Source organism: Lonchura striata, chromosome 2 (genome assembly GCF_050655825.1).
Source record: "Lonchura striata isolate lonStrDom1 chromosome 2, ASM5065582v1, whole genome shotgun sequence".
NCBI classification, from domain to species: domain Eukaryota; kingdom Metazoa; phylum Chordata; class Aves; order Passeriformes; family Estrildidae; genus Lonchura; species Lonchura striata.
In genome coordinates, this window is record NC_140704.1 from 104388170 (window position 1) to 104410718 (window position 22549).

Consider the following 22549-nt stretch of genomic DNA (forward strand, 5'->3'; position numbering starts at 1 on the left):
TAAAACAACTAACAAGATTCTAGGTTAAAAGAAGTTTCTAAAATTAAATAGTAATTTGTGTTACTTAGGTTTAGTGCTAAATCTAGATACCAAGTAATAAGCAGAAAGGACAGAGGACACTTGGCAGCTTGTCTTTTCCTTCATAACCAGCAAACAGTTTCAATCCCTCCATGGGGTTCAACCTTCTTATGGGTTTTGGCCACTGACTGCTAATACCAAATTAGGCTGGAAATAGAAGTGTCCTCTATTTTCCAGATAAAACACAATGGAATTTCAAGAACATGACTTGTCTTGCCTAGTATGAACTGCAGCTAGGATTTTTTTTCCTCCTGTGAAAGGTAGTTCTAGATCCTTTATACAAGCACAAAGCTACTTAATATTGAAGAACACTGAAATTCTTCTAAATTATGAGAAAAAAATTTTAAGATCATTAGGGGAGCTGTAAGAATAGATACTGAAGTCAGAGAACAACATTAAATATGGAAAACTAGTAATAAGGTTTGCATAAACAACATTGCAGTCACACTTAGTACCATCTTAATTTACTATAACATAAGCAACATCACTATCAGCATTCCTATCCACAGCTGTATTTCAAACACACTGTAAAAATCATACTCACCAATACCAGGTGACTTTGACAACTCCCAATCCCTAACACCAGCTCCAAGAGATTGTCCAGTACATGGTTTTATATTTAAGATATTATTATTCCATGAAGTACTGTGTGGATTATAAAGTGAAGCTGCACCCAAAAAGCCAGGATCAATATTTGGACCTAAAGGAATTCCTAACATAAGTGGATTCTCAATGTGTCCTGCTGGGATACCAGAACAAGGAAGCCCTGCTGGAAGGCCAAAACCTGCAGAGCTGCAGCCATGAAACTGAGACAAAACTGCATTTCCTGTAGGTTGTTTAGTTCCCAGATGCTGTTGTGCAAAAGGAGTTGTTGCAAGACAATGTCCTGTAAGCAAAGTGGGTACAGAAGAAGAAATTGCTTGACTCTGAGAGGTAGTGACATGGGATTTAACAGTGGATATATGAACATGCTGTTCACCAGATGAGTTTTGATTGCACGGCAAAAAGGTGTTTAATCCAGAATGAAGAGGTAATACATTCTGAGATGGCAATCCTTGTCTCTGTGCTTTGTTTGTTTGATCCTGACACACTTCCTGTGCATCAACATTGACAGAAAGTGGCGGAAAGGTGCAGAGTTTACTTGGTAAAGCTGATTTAACATGGTGTAGGTCCTCATGATTTGCTGGTCCACTTGAAGGAATAAATGGAAGCTGATTAATCTTCAGAAAACCTTCTTTGAGCACTTCTTGGTCCAGTATATTATGAGGTTTTCTTTGAAAACCAGCAAGCTCATTTTCTTCTCGTTTCTGGTCAATATTAAGTACTGCTTCTTTTCTGTTTCTTTGGCATGAGCGGTCTTCTAGATTTTCTTTTCTATGTTCCTGAGGAGGAATTGGGCTGGCCTGTATTATTGTTGTGCTCAGTTCACCAGCATCTTCACCCTAGTAAACAAATATAACATGCAGTATTACATATTTTAGAAAAGCAATAGGGTACATAAGACACACCTAATTCTGGTACTGCCTGTTCAGGAAACTTTCCTGTGTGATCATTATTGGGACTGCCATCCAATATAATCAAGTTTGTCTTGTCTGAAGTTTTGCTTTTTTAACTGCAACTCTTCATCCTGGAAAAGAAAACCTGCAGCTTCAACCTGTCTGCTACCCTTAAGACACATTCTACTGCATCTGGCTGAGATGGAGCTGATGTTCTTCACAGCAGTCTCTGTGGTGCTGTATTTTTATATTTGTGTTCAAAACAGCATTAATAACACATCAGATATACTAGCCAGATTAAAAAAGAAAAAAAAACAAAACAAAAAAACCCAAGAAAGTGAATGGCCTTGAACCAAATCAGTAGCTGAAAAGGATTTGAGATGCATGAAAATGCACTTATACAAACATTTTCTCTGTGTGCTCACACCAAGAAATCATTGAAGCCCAGAGACCTGTCATTTTGACAGGTATGGTATAGCTGGAATGAGCTATATTTATATTTACACAGATATGCATGTAAGTCAGAAAGGCTCTTCAGGTTTCATATGTCTGTTTTTTAAAAGTTCCATCCATGATTACACACACTTTGGAAGGGGGGAAACGTAACAGATTCCAGATTCTAAGGAATACATAAATTCAGATAAAAGATTGCCAATTATTTTAATCCGTCTAAAACTGCAAATCTGAACACAAATTTAAACCTCAGTGTACATTCTTTTCTAAACCAGTAAAAACAGTCAGAATGACTGTCAGAGGTAGAAAATTATAGTTTCAGTCCCAAAAAAGTAGTACAAGATACATTACATATTTATTAAAATTTCTCCAGAATAAAAACAAACCAGGAAAATTATTCTCATAACAGCTGAAGCTGAACAGCAAGGGAGCCTCAGGTGTGATGAAAGCAATCAAAATACTACTGGAATACTGCAGCACATTCCAAGAACAGAATGACTTAATGAGAACCTATTGAAAAAAATTAAAGGAAAAAATACATCAATTCAAACTTTTTCAGAAGTTTCTAGTTCTTTGACTTTTTTTACTATGTTTGAATTTATTAATATGTCTGTATTTAGCACAGGTGATACCAAAACTCAAATTTCTGAATAACTCAGAAGCTGGAAAGAATACCTTTTCCCTATGCACAGCATATCCTAAACTGTTTGAAAACCCTGAAGGCTTTTCTAATTTAGAATTACTTTGACCTATAATTTAGGGGCAAAGGTGAGGTGCTGTTTTGTTATTCTTACCCAGTATGTCCCTGGACTATGTATCACTGCTGAGTTCTTACAGGTACTGCCAGATGCAGAGACATAGGTTAACCTGCTCATGCTTGGACTCGAATAAACAGACTGAGGTACCACATTCTCTTTGCACGGAGATTCCTGACAATGTGATGAGCAAGTAAAGTCCACTTCAGATCTGAAAAAGAGATTCAAAATATGCCAATATTAAAATAGATATTTTTAATGACATCAGGAAAATCAATGTTACCCATTACCTATATTATTCTAAGTCAACTTAATTAGATGCTCTGTTAAATGCTAGCCAGTAGAAATGAGAAATCAGCTCTCAATTAACCTTTACAAGCTCTGCCTTTGATGTACGTAAAACACATTTTCATTCTATATAAATCCATATAGGTAAAGCATCAGAATTCCACAGCTGAACTCAGATGCTAAGACCACAGAAGCAACACAACTTATTAAAAGAGGTGACTCAATAGACTTGTATCTAACTAGATTAAAAGTGAAACAAAATAATTTAAACTCCCAGGCCATCACACATTAGTTTCCTATTCACTGTTGAGATTCTCTTCATTTCAAATAGCTGAAAACACAGGATCTCTCAGCACTTTGTTCAATAAGAAAAGCTAACATGACAATTAAAATAATTGACAATTTAAACTGGAAATCCTAATAGCTATATAATGCGCCTGCAAAAATACATCTTCTCCTGCACATATTAATTTCTGAGAAATGCCAGACAGCCTGTAATTCTAATAACACATACAAACACAAACAGTAGTTAAATAACAAACAGTGAAGTTGAAAGTTAAGTCAGGGAAATCAGTTGCCTCATTTTATGAGATTGCACACAACCATTAGCTACTGGCCACATTTGTGTTTAAGACTACAGAATTAATTTAGTTGTAATCTTATGACACTGTTACGAGAGTTCATTTAAGAAACACTGTTCTTTTAGTTGCTAAGGAAATCTTAAACCTTGGATGCAAGTATGTATCAAAATACAAAATAGTCAAAAGCAATACAAATATTTCTACCCACCCTCTCCCACAACAAGCAATGATACAAATCAGAGAAGCAAATAGAGCAAAATATGTTTAAGTTTAAAAATACATCTTCATCGGTCTACACAATGTCCAGCTTAGTGTATAATGAAGTCTTAGCCTAATAAAGATCACAGTCAACATTCAAACTAACACATGATCCCCCAACAATCCTCATGAAGCACTAATTCTTATAACCTGCACCAAGAACTTTACCCTGAAAATGCTGTTCCAGAAGTATCACTAGGAGAAGAGTGAATGAGAGGTGAAGTTGAAGGTCTGAAGCTACACTGCTCACCCTCCCGAGTTAAGTCACATTCAGGTAGAATGGGTTTATGCTCTGGCAAATAAACAAAAATTAAACACCACATTTATTTATGGACAGGAAACAAGTTTACTGACTAAAAAAAAAGCTTTTTCAACAACTAATTGTATTTATATAGGTTTACTTACCAGTACTATTCTGGAAAGTTGGGGAGAGCTTCTCAAAAGTTACATGTTTTGCATTCCCCCTACGAGGAGTACTGGCATCCTTGCTTCTTTTCTCTATATTTTGCTTCCTCTCATCATTGTTCAATTTCTGCACAGACTTGGCTGTTGTAGGACTTACTGAGACATATTTACTAGATTGCTTGGCATGTCTTAAGTTGCTGAGGGACAGAGTATTTCCTGCACTTCCCTCCACCAAATCATTACACAGTTCAGGAACAGCATTTGCTGCTTGATCTACTGTTTCTCTATCTGCTCCTATACTACATGTCTTAGTGAGATTGCTGTTCTGGTATGCAAGCAGATTTCGCTGTGCCACTTCCATTTTTGCTGCTGAGAGAATTCCACATGTGTGGGCTTCATTTTCATTAAGTGTCTCTGTTCTAATATCAGCATCCATTGACTGTAAATGTTTACTATTTACCACATCTGACAACTTCTCTGAACATCGAACATTATCTGCAATTACATCTCTATGGCTGGGAATACCAGACAGACTAGAAAAATTCTGACTGTCACTTTCTTCATTAAGATAATTAAGCAATCGCTTCTCTACTCCCTGCTCTTTGCTATAATTATTCATCCAGTCTTCTGCAAGAGCATCCTTATGTTTATCTTCACCCAGTAAAAAGGTATCAGATGCAAGGTTCTGGACAGATGCTTCATGTTTCATGACACTCTCGTATTCACTTTCACATCTGTTCTCCTCTGTTTTTTTGAGATATTTTTCCATATCAAATGCACTATTTTCCTCATTTTTGGATAATATCTCATTAGCAGAGAGTTCAGCCTCTTTAACAACTCCAGGAAGGACACGTGCTCTTTTACTTTTATTGGAGAGTACCATCATCATAGCAGCTAGCTGGGAAGGTTCAGCACTGGAGGAAGCATTAGCAATAGCATTTGCAATTGTGCTGATACTCAAGACAGAGTCAGAATTATTAGACAAGCTGTCCTCAAACTTGCCTTTATGAAGTCCATCCTACAACAAAAAAAAAACAAATTTAAGCACCACGGTAAGAAATGTTTTTGTTTAGTGTTTTGTTTCATGTTTGCATTTCAGGTTATGGCAATATATTAACATTCTTCATTGATGCATTTTTAAACACCTGTCTAGAAGGACCACTGCAACAGACATTCTCATTCTCCTGATTTTTTAAGTCTAATTCACAAAGGGTTTTCTAGATTAAATAAGTATTACTTACTAGGAAGCCTTAGTTCCTGTGAAAGTTTTCAAATCCTAAAATGCTTTATTTAGTTCAGTTGAAGTAACTGGGAGTAAAATCTTATCAGGGACAAACAGCACAGAAGTTACAATAACCAAATATACAGTAACTTCCCAATTAACTTGAAATCATCTGCCTCTACGGAGAGAAGACACAGCTATTCCTACAGCTTTTTCTATTACTCAAGTCTGATTTCTTTAGTTTTCACATTGGCTACTCTTAGCAAAGGGCACAGAGTAGGTAGACAGTTATGTCCAGAGCCCAGTTTCTTTCTGTCTCTCTCAGACAGACATGGACTCATGAAGAATTGAAAACACCTGTCCTCCTGGAGATACACATGCATGAACTTGACAACAACCTCATCAAAAGACAGAGAACGCATGGAGCAGATATGTACACCTTGACTGGACTGGAAAACAAGCTGAACTGCCAGGCTCAAAGGGTAGATCAGCAGCACCAAGTCTGTGAGGAGGCCAGTCACTCTCTGGTACAGTATCCTGGAGATACTCTAGACAGGGGCCAGTACTGTTCAACAACTTCATTCATGATGTGGATGATCAAGCAGAGGGCACCTTCAGCAAGTTCCATCATCATACAAAATTGGGAGGTGTGGCTGATACACCAGGAGAGTCAGCTGTCATTCAGAGGGACCTCAACAGGATGGAAAGATGGGCTGAGAACTTCAAAGGGAAATGCCAAGACCAGTACCTAAGGAAGAATAACCCCAGGCCCCTATACAGGCCCTGAGCCAACCAGCTGGAAAGCAGCCTGGCAGAAAAGGACTTGAGGGTCCTGACAGACAGGAAGTTGATGACAAGCCAGGCAAAGAAGCTCAACAACATCCTGGCCTCCATTAGTAGAAGCGTTGACAGGAGGCTTAGGGAGGTGACACAGGCAGGGAAGGTAGGTATCAAGGACTACCAAAGTAAAACGACACTTTCTTCAGACTTGAACCACATTTATATTCTTAAATTCTATAAACTAAAAGATTTTATTCCAATGCTAAAGATAAGCTGTTGTATTGAAAAAATAGAAGGGGAAGACGCAGCTGAAATTCAGAAGCTTGATCACAGAACATCAACAGCCTACAACTGAAAAATTCCAAAAGTTAAGTTGGAAGAAAAAGGAAAATGAGATGGTGATAGTAACACCTGACTTACTACACGATCATGCCATTCCAATGAAACTGTCCTAAGAAACAGGGGAACATACTAGGATTCAAGCGATCAATATAAAAAGCAGTGAGCTGATGTGAAAGTACAAATTTAGCTATATTCAAAGAAACAATAATAACTGAGTAATTTTGTTTCAGTTCATAGTTGCACTTTAAAGAAAAACACAAGAGCAGTACCTTTGCTTTACTTTTGGTGGCAGCTTCTGTATTAATATTTTCATGTATTCCAGCAGCTTTATCCACCCTATGCCCTGAATCTTCAGAGTTGGTAAAATTTGCATGTTCTCTTGTTTGTGCTTCTAAGTCACCTAACAATATCAAAAAAAAAGGAATTAATTTACAGTAAGGAAATTGTCTAAAAATCTGCATTCTTGGATGCACATGCTCCCTTAATGCCCCATAGAAAAAAACAGCTGTTCCATAACTACCTGAAAACACCTCAGACAACTGTGAAATCTCTTGGCCGATGTCACCTCCTGATGAACCAGATCTCATTAGCAAAGGAACAGGCTGCCTTTTCTTCGGGGATGTAATATAGTAACCAAAAGATGGCTACAAAAAATATCCCAGAATACAGCATGAGTAAATTTAATAATTAACAAATAGGTTCAATGCGCTTGCAAAGCAGCTTTGGCCCACAATGCTTGCTCAGTATAGCTCTCATACCACTAAGAAATAACGTGTGCCTCCTAGCATCGCAAATGCCCAGTCTAACACATACACTGCACTTATCATTCATACATAAAATAAACTAAAAACTGGCATGGCTTAACCCCAGCTAGTGACTAAGTACCACACAGCTGTTTGCTCACTCCCCACCTCCTCCCGACAAAAAGAATTGGAAAGAACAGGCAAACCTCGTGGGTTGAGATAAGTTTAATAACAGTTTAATAACTGACACAAGAATAAATTATAACTATCATACTGGTAATGAAAATGAAGGAGAGGGGAATAACATCCAAGAGAAACAAGTGGTGCACAGCACAATTGCTCACTGGCCACAGACCAATACCCAGCCTGTCCCTGAACAGTGATCCATGGCTGTGAGCCAGCTTCCCCCAGTTTATAGACTGAGCGGGATGTTCTAGGATAGAAAATATCCCTTTGGTCAGTTTGGGTCAGCTGTCCTGGCCATGCTCCCTCTGAGCTTCTTGTGCACCTGCTTCATTGGCAGAGCATGAGATACTCCCAAGTCCTTGATTTAGAGTAAGCACTACTTAGCAACAACCAAAACATCAGTGTGTTATCAACATTATTCTCATACTAAATCCAAAACACAGCACTGTACTAACTGCTACAAAGAAAACTTAACTCTATCCCATTTGAAACCAGGACACAACTTACTTATACCAGTTACTCAAAATAAAGTACACATGCTCACATCATCTCTGCTGAAGGCATGGTCTGCCACTAAGGCTTGGAATGCTTAGGACAGACTAACTCCGCCAACTCCAAAAACTCCTCATGACACAAGTGAATTATACAAGCATGTGTGATTACTTCTTCCCATTGTACACACTTCCCCACCTTTTTTTTTTTTTTTTTGTATGAAACACAGATGAGATCCTGTCTACCAACAGCAGAAGAGAGAAGTGCCAGGTATCCACCACATGCAAAAAGCATACAGATGTTGCTAAGTTAGAATCTAGATGATTACATTTTTACTGAAGTTGGGTATTGCTCAGATAGCACATCAACTATCAATAGCCACTCAGAGATGCCCTCATTGTGTAAATACCCTTGTCTGACCAGCATTTCACTCAACAGTGTGGGTAATTTGCCGGACCTCCAACATGCCTCCTGTATATGGCGTACAATTCTCCCTCTAATCCTACACATAATTAGTTCCTGACCAAAAGGTGAAGATCACCATTCAACAACACCAAGGCAGCACTTCACACCAGAAATTCCAGCAGGAAACCAGTCAACCCACACCTGTTACACACAGAATTTCCTTCCTTAATCAACATAGAAAATTAGATCAGATAAAGAACTGGTTACAAAATAACAAAACTAGTGCTAGCTATTGCTTGTCTTTTCCTTGTTTCTCAATATTAACATTAGATACATACCCGTTTCACATCACTGCCTCCACCGAGACATCCAAGAGCTTCGGACCTCTGACCAAAGAATTCCCCCAAAGACAAACGTAAATAGCTGGCATCTTTATGAAGATCAGATGTTCTTGACAAAATGAAGCTATTAGCAGATCTCCATGAAGTATTTGCTAGTTCATTTGCATTTGGACTGCCTATCTTTCCTGCCTGAAGACGAAGAGATTTCAGAAGTTGTAAATTGTAAATAAATTAGGAAACTATTTTGTTTACATCAAGGTTATTAGTTACCTGCATAAGCCTGTGTGCTTTCTCAAATTCTTCCTGGTCTTGTGCAATCATAGCTGCTGCTTCAGCTTGAAACCAAAGAGAATATTTATTAACATAAGGCAAAAGTTGATAAGTACTGTCATTACTATTTGTCATTGTTAAACTCAATTTGATGGAAAGTTGTTGCACATACAGTTCTAGACCTGAGACAGTCTGGGGCACACTAGGAGTTGTTCAATCCCAGTTTGGTAAGAAAAGTTATATTAAATTAGCTTTAAAGGAGTACTTTCTGAATCTTTAGAAACCAAAGTAAAATCAGCATTTAGCTAATTAACTTAGTGGTGAATAAAGAAAGTTTCTAACAGCCTTAGCCCCAAGCTAAACTGTAACTTTTTATAGGTTACGATATCCATACTAGTTAGAACCAAACATCATATGGCTAACTCAGATCAAACCTTCACTGGATTTGGGGTTGAAAATTTTTTCCATCAAGGAGGTACCTTTGAATTGGAGCAAAAGAAAGATACTGGCTTGTACCTATAAATGAAAAACCCACACAAATTAACAGGCCAAATAACTCAGTCTTACTTTTGAATTCAAATGCCTGTACTATTTTCACAATTACCATTACAGAACAACTAACACTTAAGAATCCCTTCACCAAAATATTGTGAAAAACTGATCAAGAGATACTACTCTACCACTTGATTGCAATGTTAATGCATCATTAAGTTCATCAAAACTTCAAAAATACATGGCCTTGTACACAGAGCAACCCTAGGCACAGAGGGCACAGGGCAAAAGCTGAGAATGAATTCAAACTTGTAAGGTGAATACAGCTATTGTCCATAAAATTACTCATGGGAAGTCACAATACATACTCTGAGGAAAAAACAAAGTGGAAATATATCTTTATTGAGCAATCCAAACTCATCTCCTAAAAGCAACCTGGAACTATCAATGACACATTGTTACAGCCAATTGAACTTTCAGTCAGCAGTTCTTTACCTTCTATGTGAGCCCTACAGCCTCCAGAGACCTTCTGGAGCACCCAACACTGTCAAGTGAGTACTCCTGCACTATTCCATACAGGAACACACTGTGTGCACAGTTTGCTGACAGAGAGACATGTCATAAATGAGACCCCAAAGAATCAGATGTAACAAGTCCTTTCTGTCCTTAAAAATAAAATTTCTTCAGCTGTCAAACACCACTGCAGACAGACAAACAGACTAGCAGCCAGAAAAATGCCAACCACATGAAATCTGTCAGTGTGTCATCATTTACCATGCAAAGAGGTAAGCTCACTGACTTGAAAGCAGAAGTGTTTAAAAATCTATCGGGGGTAAAAGTTAAGTAGCCTTGGAAAAATTTACAACCGTCAAATATTCTAATCACAACAGTCAAATATTCTAATCACTTGACAACTCAAGTCTAAGATTCAGAAGGTGTCTGAAATATAACGGCTTTTGAAAAATCATGGAAGAGTTCTGACAGAACGTTATTGACATAGTGGATGGGAAAGTGTCTTCCAAATGATATGATATTTACTTGAACCATCAGAAAAACACTACAGTGTTGAAAAACATTATTTCAACCAGTCAACCTTCCTTGATCACTCATTCAAAATAAAGTCTTAGAACAGCATTCACTTTGAAAGAAAGAACCTTGAGTGGACCATGGAGATCTTGAGAATACATCAGCCCATCTACATGTCAGCTTTAGAAACTAGAAGAGATTAGGAGAAATGCTGTTGCACATATTGCTTGAATTTCTTATGAAACAGATGAGCAGATGACATTTTGGTGCTAAGGAATCAATTTGTCCATGGCACTGCATGTGTATTATCCAAGCCTGTATGACAAATATATAGACTCTCATGAAGATCAGTCTGACACAGCTTAAGGATAATAAGCCATTTTTTTAAGTAAACAGAGGTTCAAAAAGCTTGGAATTCAAGGGAAAATGAGAGTCCCAAAGTCCCTCAAAAAGCTCCAACATTTTTTCAGTACCAGTACCATTTTTAAGCATCAAGACATTCCTAAAAAAATCAGCAGCTAGCCAATTCAACACTTTCAAGTCTCTCAAATTTTGACACTGTATTGACATTCTATTTGATTTTGTAGTAATTTCTCATTGATAATTATTTCCTCCCTTATAAGTCCCATGCAACACAAAATTACTCTTCTCCTTTTCTTGCAAGAAAGGCAAACAATCATTGAAGTCCAAAGGAAAAACTGTGGAAGTGAGAGGAGTTGCTTTAGCTCATAAAATAGGTACCAATAGCAAATGTTAGGATGCTTTTTGTTTTAAAACACTCTTCATGGGAAGAGTAGAAAACAGAAAGAAACCATGAACTATAAATAATCATATCACTACAGACTACTATCAGCATCAGCTTTCAAATAATTTGTAGGATCTAAAACCTGGAGGCTTTGCAACACCAAATACTGATTTGTTGAAGGGAAAAAAAAAAAAGGAATAAATCTTATTTAGTATTACTACAGACAACAAAAGTTAACTGAAAAAGATGATTACATACAGCCAGTAATGAACTCCTCATTTCTTTTATCATCTTCAGACATATTTAAATGTTGTTCTTCATCAAATGCAGTATAATATGCAAGATCAGTCACCCATTTGCCCTCCTCATTTTGATAGACAATGCTGTGTGGTAAATCACCTGAAAGATACATGAAATGCTACATTACAGATTAAAACAAAAAAGGGATATGGCAGAAGTTGCTGCAAGTTGAAATTGCTGCAAGTGCAAGCTTAAACTCATTTCATCAGCAAATAAGTAACAGTTAAGTGCAATATATGCCAATCAGTGTTTCTGAAAACAAAAGCAAGTCAGAATTAATTCATGCTACACTGGTTTTTATTAGCAACTCCTACAACTAAATAAAAATACCTAACTTACAATTTCTTTTTCCATTAAACAGAATATGGTCACAATTGCATAGACAGGTTTAATGTAAAGATAGCTTGTATGTAAAGCATCCTACCTTTATCTGTTGTAGCTAAACTTAAGTTCTCACAGCTGTCCCCCGCTGGAGACAGGTAAGTATCAGGTAGACCACCTTTACATTGAGTTGCATCTGCCTGAGGTGCATTTGCACTAAGAATCTCAGGAGCGGTGTCATGTCCTAAAAATCCTCTTGCTGTGTGTAGCATTTCTGCATCAGAAGAAGCAGCCTGACAGACAGAGGACTCTACTTCTTGTTTTGGAAGGATATCTGAGACATCAGCTTTATGGCTGTCCATGCACTGGAGATTCAGGGAATCTAATCGCAACTCAGCAGCCATGCAGGAATCCAGCACATCCCCAGCAGTCATGGAATTCTTTGAAAACAGTAATAATTTGACAAGTGTCAGAAGCACAGTTATTAACTGCATGTACTAGAAGTCTACTAGAAGTCTACTACAAAACAGTCCAAGCTGACTATGTTTGAAAAACGGGCCTAGAACCAAAGTGGTATTATTAACTTCTTGTAAAGGAAGGTTGCGTGGTTAGCTAGAGATCTAACAAGTTTTCAAATACACTGCCATCTTCTACTACAGTCTTACTCTACATGAATAATAGGAATTTAAATGGCAATTCCGTACCATTTGCTGCACTGCTCTGGGCAGCACTTCTTTTTGCACAGGACAGCCAGTTATTCCTTCATTTTGTGAATCTTCATCACTAGCACTTCCAGAGTCTGCTCCAGTCACAGCCCCATAACTGGTAGAATCCTGAAAGTTCTCCTTTTGATAAAAAATATAAAATATTTAGGTTCCACTAGAATGGATATACAAAAGAAAATAACACTACAGGGCCTTTTAGAATGTTAAAAAATTCCCTAGTAGAAAAGAGATTAATGATACTTTTTTCACTCATATGATATTGCCATAGCCAGCACCTCTAGTTAGCCTCTACCACCAAGAACAATAGTTCCTGGCTATGCCGATCCATAGATGTGCCTGTGCAAGGGCATACACAGCAAGACGATAGGAAGATCTCTTCTTCCTACTATATCTTCTCATTCCCTTTAACATGGGTCCTGTGTTATTCCCCTTCCCCTCCTGGCTGACCCATTGTTGGGTGAGGGCTCCAAATCAAACTCGGAACCTTTTGTACCTACCCGACTATCTACAAGGCAGTGAAGCAGGGACATCTTGCACAGAGAAGCCCTGAGAGCAGAATTCTGTTATTCTCACTCTTAAAACCTCTTATCCCTTCTTTCATGCACTGCTGTAATAAATTTCAGCCTATACAGTCTACTTGTACAGGGACAACATCACTTCCCACACAGCTTGGAAACTCTGATGCCAGTTGGGAAATTTCTGAAATTCCAGAAGCTGCAGTTTAGCTGTTTAAATCACACTTTTCCACTCTGGTCAAGCATGAGACTGCCAGGATCAAATTGATTGTTGCAAAGCCAAGAAAATGGAAAGGCACTTAATCCCTGGCAACCTGTTTGGAATGAAGCTAACTGTTGCTCAAAAGCAAACTACAAGCCAGCCCATTGCTGGCCTACATTTAACTTCCACATATTTACCAATTATTTAAGAGAACTATTGACTCTCCTGGAAAGACAAGTCTCTATGTGTTGCTATACACTTAACACCTTGGAGGAACACAAGAGGAAAAGAAAAAGTTATTAAAACTATTATTTATGAACTCATTGTATGATAAAAAAGAAGTGCCAGCACACTGCCTTAATACCTATAGATACAAAAAGATGAAACCGAAAAAAATGTTAAAACTAACTCTGTTTAGGAATACCAACAAATATAATCACTGAAAGTTTAACATGTTTAAGAGCCATTAGGCATGCTGAGCTTTGAACTTCAAACCTACTTGTAGCAAGACATTTTCAGAAAGCTTCAGTGCTGCACAGCATTCTGAGAGTTTTTGTAGATTGGTGTCTCTTCTTATTTCTGGTTGTATCAGCTGCTCAAAATACGCTTCTAGTTGGTTATCAAATTCTTCATCATCAATCTCATCACCTATGAAAATAAAAGATCCTTTTCACTTTTAACATTTTATATCACCTGACATACTATCAAAACAATTCCATAATTTACATTGAATACTGAATTGCATGGAAATAAAAAGATCAGTTAGCTTCATTAGAACTGGAACCCTGAATAGGCAAATATTTCCAACTAACAGCTACCAACTCCTCAAAGGGCAATTAAAAGTAAATTCATCCTCCTGAATGGGAAAAAAAACCCAACAGTATTTCTACTAAGCAAACTATTGACTTAGTTCTCAGATGCTTAGCCCTCAAGTGAAGTCATGCAACAAGAAAGAACAAAACAACTTCAAAAGACAGTCATGACATATGTAGATGCCATGGGAGAAATGCAGTAACCCTGCTTTACTGCAAGGGTACCACATCTCAAAACAGTAAACCTACTGATCACTCTGCCTTCCCCATTGGTACATCCAAGAACATGCCCTGTCATCCTTCATGTCATGGGCAAAGTCAGCTGCATTAATGAAGAAGAGCATGTCTGTCCTTCTGCCACAGCCACTGGAAGGGCACAAAAAGCTCAAAGCTCATAGTGATACAGAACTCATGCTCTCACTTTCATGCCTGCAGGTAAACAAGACTTAAAACTCGGATGTCACCCAACACATGCAGCATCTAAAGCGAGCTGAACTCAAGTGAAAGTCCTTTTTAACTGCATGGGTGTGTACCTCACCACAGAATTTTATCTCTAGTAACCTGATGAAAATATTGGTAGAGTTAACACTTTATTAAATCAATGCCAACGTTGCCACTTATATCTTTGATTCACAGTAACTGAGGACTGTTGTTTAATTTTTTAGATTGAAATTCCAGTTGTGATCTGACAAATTCCATAGCCATCTACTCCTGTTACAATTTTAAAATAGTCAGTTTTCCAAAGAACAGTTTTCTTTAATATTGTTATACTACTTTTTTATCAAGCACAATCTGATATTAAATACTTAGGTTAAGCAGAATCTTTCTTCTCAAGAATGCAATAACTTTGAATCAGAATTAAACTCAGCTACCAAGAGTTATAAACACACCTACCAGTGGAATCTTCATCTGTGCTTAGAAAAGATGAGAGTTTCTCATTCTCCAAAAAACTTGAAAGGCTATTGCTAAGATGAACACTTGAGATAGCACCTTCTACCAGCTTTTCAGAAGGTTTAGATGGACCAACCTGTGAAAAGCACCCATAAAGAAATGTTTCTAGAAATTACTAACTATTGTATGAATTCAGTTAATAAAAAACAATTAATGAGGTTAGAAATATTGCAAAACTCTGTATGCACTTATTTTACTTATCCCAGAAAACACTCTAGTTCCAATGGACCTCACCTGCTAGCTTCCAGACTGGATGTATACAAGAAACACAGGAAGCATAAAAGGGGAAGAGTAAAAAAGCATCTGACGGACACCAAACTTAAAAGATCTCAAAATAAAGAATTGAATCATTGCACTAAAGTGTTCACATTTGAAAGAAGTGTCCTCCATCATTCACTGAGCTGCAATCCCAAATTAAATGTAGACAAAGACACCTCTCAATAGTTTTCTGCGCTGTTAAAACAGAGCCTCTTCAGAAATAGAACACACAAATCCAAACTTTGTTGGAAATTTCTCCAAATGAGCACCCTGAATTACTCAAAAAGTAGTATTTCAGCTAAATCTAGCTAACAGCAAATACTCTATCTTTTCTATAGCTGAATGATTTTTAAAACCAGCATGATGTAATGTCTGCTATGGATTTAGTCTCATATTCTTTGTGATGAACAGATCATCTTTGACACACAGCAAAAAAAGTCCAAGTTCAAAAAGTAAAGAATTTGAAAGGGAAATAAATTATGGTTTTCAGAAGACAGCCTGGAAGCATTCAACAGCAACTCACTGACCACTATGGCCCCTACAAAAATCAAATTACAGAAACTGAATAAAAATACTAGCTGACACATTAAGGAGTATGTACTGGACAGAATTTGGTTGCAGCCCAATGTGTGTTTTCTACAAGGAACAGGAGACCTCCCATTCCTGTTTGCATTGGATCTCTGTGACCAAAACTCTTAGCATCTCTAACACAGTAAATAAAAACAGGTGAAGCATAACTCTACTTGTCAATACCAGCAGCTATGTGCTAGCTCTGGATTGTCTACTTCAATTTCTAAAAGCACTACCAAAAAATTCCTCAAAAGATGCTTCACTAGGATAGACCACGACTGAGATAAAATGCAAGGTCCTTACAGTGACAAAGAACTACAAGACAGAGGAAGCTAGGAACAAACAACAATTTTCACAACTGAGGAATATTAGATGGAGTCATGCTCACACGGTACTAATTAAGTAATCTGCAAAATGAAGGCAAAGTGAGTCATGCCAGCACCTTTATAAACTTAAGGTATACACAATATAAGACAATAAACACAGTTCCAGTTCCTTCGTTCTCCTCTCACAGAATTAAATCTATTAGAAGATTAATATTAGAAAACATTTAATTTTACTGTATTCAGAAAAGCTTTTACCTTGTTGTTCTTAATGCCTGAGAGAAAACGTATTCCAGTTGGCAAATCTGAAACATAAGAAAGTGGCATAAGCTGTATTTTAGTAGTAAAACATGAGAACATAACAAGTGCTTACTATTCTTTAAGGTTAAACTGAGCCTCTGTAAAGTCTTGGCATACACCATAGAAATAACCCAAACATACAGATTACCACAGCACTACAACCTTTATACGTTCTTATGACAGTTACCTAAAGGACATTGTTAAAAAGGCAGAGTTTCACCAGAGATAGAACTCTAAAAATTATGAAAGATATTTACTGCCTTAAGGATTTCCACAAGGCATCACAAGAAAGTAAAGAGTCCCAGTTTGTGCTAGCAGAAGAAGGAACCAGTGTTCTGTTCCACTGTTGCGTTTCACCTACTGGACCAATTCTTGTTTTGGATCATTTTAAGCAGCTTCCACCTGTCCGTTATACCCACACATAATCCAGCTGGAAGTCCCACATGACCAAGAACAGTTTAGACTTGCACACACAGATTTTGGCAAAAAAGGTTTATAATTCTTCAGTAATAGGTGTGAATAGAAGACAATTTCCAAGTTAAAATCAAGTAACTGCATCTGACCGGCCATTATCAAGTCCAAACACTGGGCAGTCTCAACTTTCCAAAGCATCACCATTTTCTTGCCAGTTACTGCCTCTTCCTCAAGACTACAGTAACAAATGACTGGAGCAAACACTTCTCTGTTAGAAGTGTTTTTTTTTATAAGGGTCTATTTATGTTACAAGTCTTTCCAATTGAACATGTTATCTGTCAAAATTATTAATATTTCACAAAACCCTGTACAAATACTCAAAGCTTGGAAAAGGATAATGTCTATATATTTACTAACTGTATTTACTCAATTTTAAGAGACAAATAAATTTATTCACAGAACTGGCATTAGCAAAAACCCCAGAAAAGCTTAATAGTAGCCATGCTATTAAATAAGTTTGGGAATATTCTTTTGTTTCCAGTACTCCACCCAGACTTCAGAAAAAGTAGTTTTCACAGCAAGTATTCAAAACTATTTTTTCATGCATAACCTCACTAGAAGGGTATGCTTCCAACACCTACAGCAGCAATTAAAGACATCTATTACGTGTTGGAATAGGGCAAGAGAAGAGATGCTACTTAAAACATAACCTTGCAGTCTTACACTTACTGAAATAGAAGGGGTAGAGAACATGCTACCTATTACTACTGCATTCCGTTTAATGGTATTACTTAAGGTACTTAAGTTACTATATAGCAAATACTGTTTTCACTCAACCACAAGCTTTCTCTGTTTTCAGTTTGCTCAAATCCAAGAGACTTTTTTATGAAAACCAATTTATAATCTGCCATAAAACAGGTAAAAGGGTCAAAAGAAGACATCTGTAGCATAAAAAGCTAATTACAGTGATAATAAGTATACCATTTTTATGCAAATGTAATACCTTCCAGTTGCTCAAGAGGCAAAACTTCACGTAAGGTACTTTGACCATTATTTGAATGTTCAGTGACATTCTGAGGTTGCTTTCCATATTTTGAGTGGGATTCTTTCAAATTAACACAAGGCATCTGAGGCTCTTCAATTTGTGTAGCAATTTCCCTAGAAAGAGAATTATTTAAATGAAAAATCAGTTAGCTACACAGACCATCATCTCTTGTGATGATCATTTGATAAATTCTCCAATTGCTTTGTCTCAGTCTGTTGTTTTCAGTGTAGGATAGATTCCAGAGATTTGTCATATTACAATAAAAGGAACCATATCAAAATTACAAAAGCTTCAGTTTCACAATCTGAACTGTGAAACAAATAGTGAAATTTCATGCAACATATGCCTCTCTATCTATTTGTTGCTCTCTTTCATTTCCATAAAAAGATGGAAAAGTGTAAGGACAAAAACATCTACTCTGGCCAAGTTCCATGATCCATTTGACTTGAGACCAAGTCAAACACTAGAAAATATTTCACCAAGTCCACAATATCACCAACCTTTTGTTACACTAAATAAGGGACCAAATTATAAAAAACATGAGTTACTAAAATTGCAAGGAGTTAAATTATAGCTTTTGCAATAATGCAGGAAATTTATCCTTCACTTCTAGTTTTACAGAACATCCATGCAGGCTTATAAACTAACCATGCTAGATGTTAAAATTGCATACTTTTGCTTCAATATTTTAAATAAATAAATGAAACTAACATTTGAAAGTCTAAATCATAGCTATTCTATGCTCTATGTTTTGTTTTCTTACTTGAGAGCAAGACACTGACTCCCTCTCAATCTTATGTTATTTGTTTTGATAGGGACACACATAAAATTGATAGGGCTCAATTTTATCAGTGAGAAAAGCACACAGTGCAGTTTCTGTCACAACAGGAGCACATCTGGCCTTGGTTAGAATAACCTATGCAACAGCTTCCAACACTTCCACCACTCAGCAATGCCTTCTCAAGTGTATCACTAACAACTATTTCCTAAGAAACACCAATCACTGAGGCTACAAGGAAGGCAAATTTAATAGAAACTGTTGCTCCTTTCTGTATGCAAGCTGCTTGATACTTACTCAAAACATATCTGTATCAGTGCAAAATGCTATTCACATATATGACATGAACCAGAAACAATATCTTAATTCCAGATAATGTAAAGTGAACTAGATAAATACAGGCCAAATTCAGGTAAGTCAATTAAATAATCACGTTCATGACATTTTAAATTAGTATGACAACAAAACAAAACCTCACAATTTAGGAAACATCCCTTCAGAAGATTTTATTCCTGTCACATGTATGAAGTCAAATTAATCAATCAAACAGCAGAATGCTGCTCATGTAGGGCTGCACAGGCTAAGTGGCCTCAATCACTGAGTGGAAGGCCACTGAGTGCTTCCACGTGGCCTAGCACTATCCCCTTTCAAAAGCCATGGAGGAGCTGGTTTTGTAGGAAAAGCTGCCCAGGCTGCCAAACAATGTAAGCTAAGAGGCCAATGCAAGCTGAGCTCTCCAGTTACTGGAGGCCAGTAGTAAAAGCTAGTGTTTTCAACTCTGCAACTCAGTTCTGAAGTAGCCCACCATTAGCCATATAGTACATATAAATGTACATACCAATCTATTGGTATCTTCATTTTAGGACAGAATTAGATTTTAACTACCTCACTTACACATCATCATGAAAGCAGAGGGAAAATCTTTCCACTGGCTCAGGATGTGACTGACTGCTGCGAGAAGATCCTGACAGAGGTGAATGTTTTCCTTCCAGATAGGATGCACAATCATCAGGAAGCCTGTAAATGTGGGGTGGAAAAACACACATCAGTGTCATTCTAACATGCACTGCTCCTGTTTTCCAAAGAACTGGGGGGAAAAATCTCATATTTGTGACTACTTATTTCCTGTAAATTAAGTTATTTCAATATTTTAGCTAATCTGTAGTTACAGATACGCATACATATCTTGAATACTCCTCTCCAGTCTTCTGTAGAGAAATACCACGTTACAGTTTTTAGTGGCTAGTAGTGTCCTTCTGGAACACACACTTCTGGAGAGACACGGTATTAAAGTCTCATCTTACTTGCTGTTAAGTAACAGGACAGCAGTTAAGTACAAAGGCTTCAAATTGTTACTCTTTGCTCTATTCCTTGCTGAGCAAGTTTTAATTCTTATATATAACACTAGCTCTTACAGTTTCTAAAAGGAGCTAAATTCAGGTAAGTTCAGTGAACAGTTAACAGAGAACACACATGTAAAAAATACATTATTCTTTACACAACTTCAAACTTAAGTCAAGTAAGCTGAAGAGACGAGTTAAAAGAGACTTGACTGCTACAGTTTAAAAATTAAATTACTTTTGAAGAGCAGTTTTTGTAAATGTTAAGTATAGTACTAGTTACAAATTAAATGCAAATTTTATACTGGTAATGCAGGCAATCCTATGTTTGCAGATTACTGAGATAGTGATTGGTAAATAGTTTTATCACCGACCAATTAATCTGTGGAATTAATTTTTGCTCTCCGGAGTGAAATTCTTCAAGTGTTTTGGTTTTTTTTTTTATATTAACGAATGGCACTTACTGAGACCTCACCTGTTGTCACCACCCTCTTGGCTCCTGGCAACAGTGGAGGCCGCCACAGGTAACCCCGGGTTGGAAGAGACGGTGACATTCTCAAAGACGACACTCGCGCTGCTGTTCAAGGAATGGCCCAAGTAGCTCGGGAACGTCTCGTCGGCGATATTCCTGAAGTCTTCCATCATCCTGCACACACTGCCTGGAACAGCACTCGGCCCGGCAACACCATCAGCGCCGGTCGGGCAGCATCTGCAAGCAGGATCCAAACAGCTTCACACTTACACAAGGCAACGCACTTCGTTCACACATCACTGCCAGTATTCGTGGGCAACCCACAATCGTGCCCAAGAACCGCTCGCAGTCCTCTCCCACCAAGGCTTTTGGGGGACACGCTTTCACAGCCCTTTCCGAGCGCCTCAGAAGAGCGGTGCTCCTGCGAGTCACAGAAGCGCCGCTGCCAGGCGTGCCAGCCTATATTTAGCCTGCAAAGCAGCCCGGGCCGAGGCAGCCCCAGCCCGCCTTCCTCCCTCCGCGCCCCTCCGGGGAGCACCTGAGGCGACACCAACTCGGTGTGACCGCGGGCCGCGCCGGGAAGGCTCCCGCTGCTCACCGGCCACCTTCCGCCGCGCAGCTCGGCGACGGGGGAGCGGCTGGAAGCCGGTGACCGCCCTTTTGTCCAAACAGGAGGGGAGGAGATGGGCTCCGTCCTTCCCGAGGATGCCAGGCGCCGCAGCAGCGCCGGCGGACAGACGGATCGACCGCCAAAACTCGGGATCCGCCCCGCGCCGCCGCCGCAGCGCCCCCCAGCGGCCGGGAGGGCGCCGCTCCTGGAAACGGCCGCGCGACCGACCCGCCCCCCGCCCGGCCAGCGGCGCGTGCGCAGCGGCGCCGCGCGCGCCTCCCGAGCTTTGGCGCTCCCTCCCGCGCAGCCAATGGCGGCGCCCCGAGCCGAGCCGGCCATTGGCGGGCGCGGCCCGCGGGGAGCGAGAGCGTTCGGGCGGCGGAGCCGGGCACGCTGATTGGGCGATGCGCGCGCGGCGCCGCCCAGCCCCGCCCCCGGTGACGTCACGGCGGCCGTTGGGCGGGAACGGGGGTGGCTGTTCCCGAGGGAACGGGCGCGGGCGGCCGGGCGCGGTGTGGGGAAGGGCACGATGTCATCGGTGTATTTTGTCTCAGGTATTTGCTTTCAGGCCGGCCAGCCTTGAATCCCCGTACCAGTGAGTAGCTCGGGGTCTTCAGGGAAAGAGCCGCTGAACATCCCACCCTGCTGTCCCCCTTCCTACCTAAAAAAAGGGAAAAAAAGGTTCCACTCGGATTAATTCACGTGACGTTGTTTATATCCTCGGCTTTGTTTTCTGTCCGTTTTTGCCATCGGAATCAGTTAGATGAGGCTGAGAAACAGAATCGCTGGGGATGGAAGGAACCTCTGGAGATCGCCCAGTCCCACCCCACGCAATGCAGGGTCACTGCTCGGGACTCACTCCGGTTGGGTTTGAATGGCTCCAGACCGGGAGACTCCACCAGCTCCCTGGGCAGCTTGTCCCAGCACTCTACCACCGTCAGCATAAAGAAGTTCTTTGTCACGTTGAGGCAGAACTCCTCGTGTTCTAGTTTACGTACAGAACGTGGAAAATTTGATTTCCATGCTGAAGTGCACATGACACTTTTTTTTTAAGTAGAGGATGTGAGCAGGTCCCTTCCGAATGTGTGTGTGTGTGTCTGTGCACATTAAAACTTCAACAGAGCTACATCAAAGTCAGTGCTGTCCAGGATGTTTTCACAACGCATTTCTACAGTTGCATTCCTGGTATGGAGAGTGCAAAAATCTACAACAGTGAAAATCCACATTTGTCATAATCAGAAATTCATACTGGTTC

General features: G+C 39.1%; 1 protein-coding gene across 8 annotated transcripts in view; it reads right to left on the minus strand.

Moving 5' to 3' along the window:
- Positions 1–21475, minus strand: part of CEP192 (centrosomal protein 192) — a 56621-nt gene extending 35146 nt beyond the window's left edge. For 3 of the 8 annotated variants that reach the window (XM_085573709.1, XM_085573708.1, XM_085573706.1), the window contains exons 1-18: positions 21283–21475; positions 20688–20921; positions 19767–19889; positions 18053–18207; positions 16594–16640; positions 15128–15260; positions 13921–14069; positions 12684–12824; positions 12083–12419; positions 11617–11757; positions 9096–9160; positions 8823–9014; positions 7179–7302; positions 6928–7058; positions 4315–5332; positions 4078–4201; positions 2822–2993; positions 623–1520 (exon numbers count right to left, since the gene is read on the minus strand). In XM_085573709.1, coding sequence (XP_085429835.1) covers positions 623–1520; positions 2822–2993; positions 4078–4201; positions 4315–5332; positions 6928–7058; positions 7179–7302; positions 8823–9014; positions 9096–9160; positions 11617–11757; positions 12083–12419; positions 12684–12824; positions 13921–14069; positions 15128–15260; positions 16594–16640; positions 18053–18207; positions 19767–19889; positions 20688–20857 — 4120 coding nt within the window. In that variant the 5' untranslated portion in view covers positions 20858–20921; positions 21283–21475. Of the gene's footprint in view, positions 1–622; positions 1521–2821; positions 2994–4077; positions 4202–4314; positions 5333–6927; positions 7059–7178; positions 7303–8822; positions 9015–9095; positions 9161–11616; positions 11758–12082; positions 12420–12683; positions 12825–13920; positions 14070–15127; positions 15261–16593; positions 16641–18052; positions 18208–19757; positions 19890–20676; positions 20922–21222 lie in introns of those variants that run through there. The other 5 variants (XM_077785199.2, XM_085573712.1, XM_085573707.1 and 2 more) reach the window with 4 other exon arrangements.
- Positions 21476–22549: the final 1074 nt, after the last annotated feature.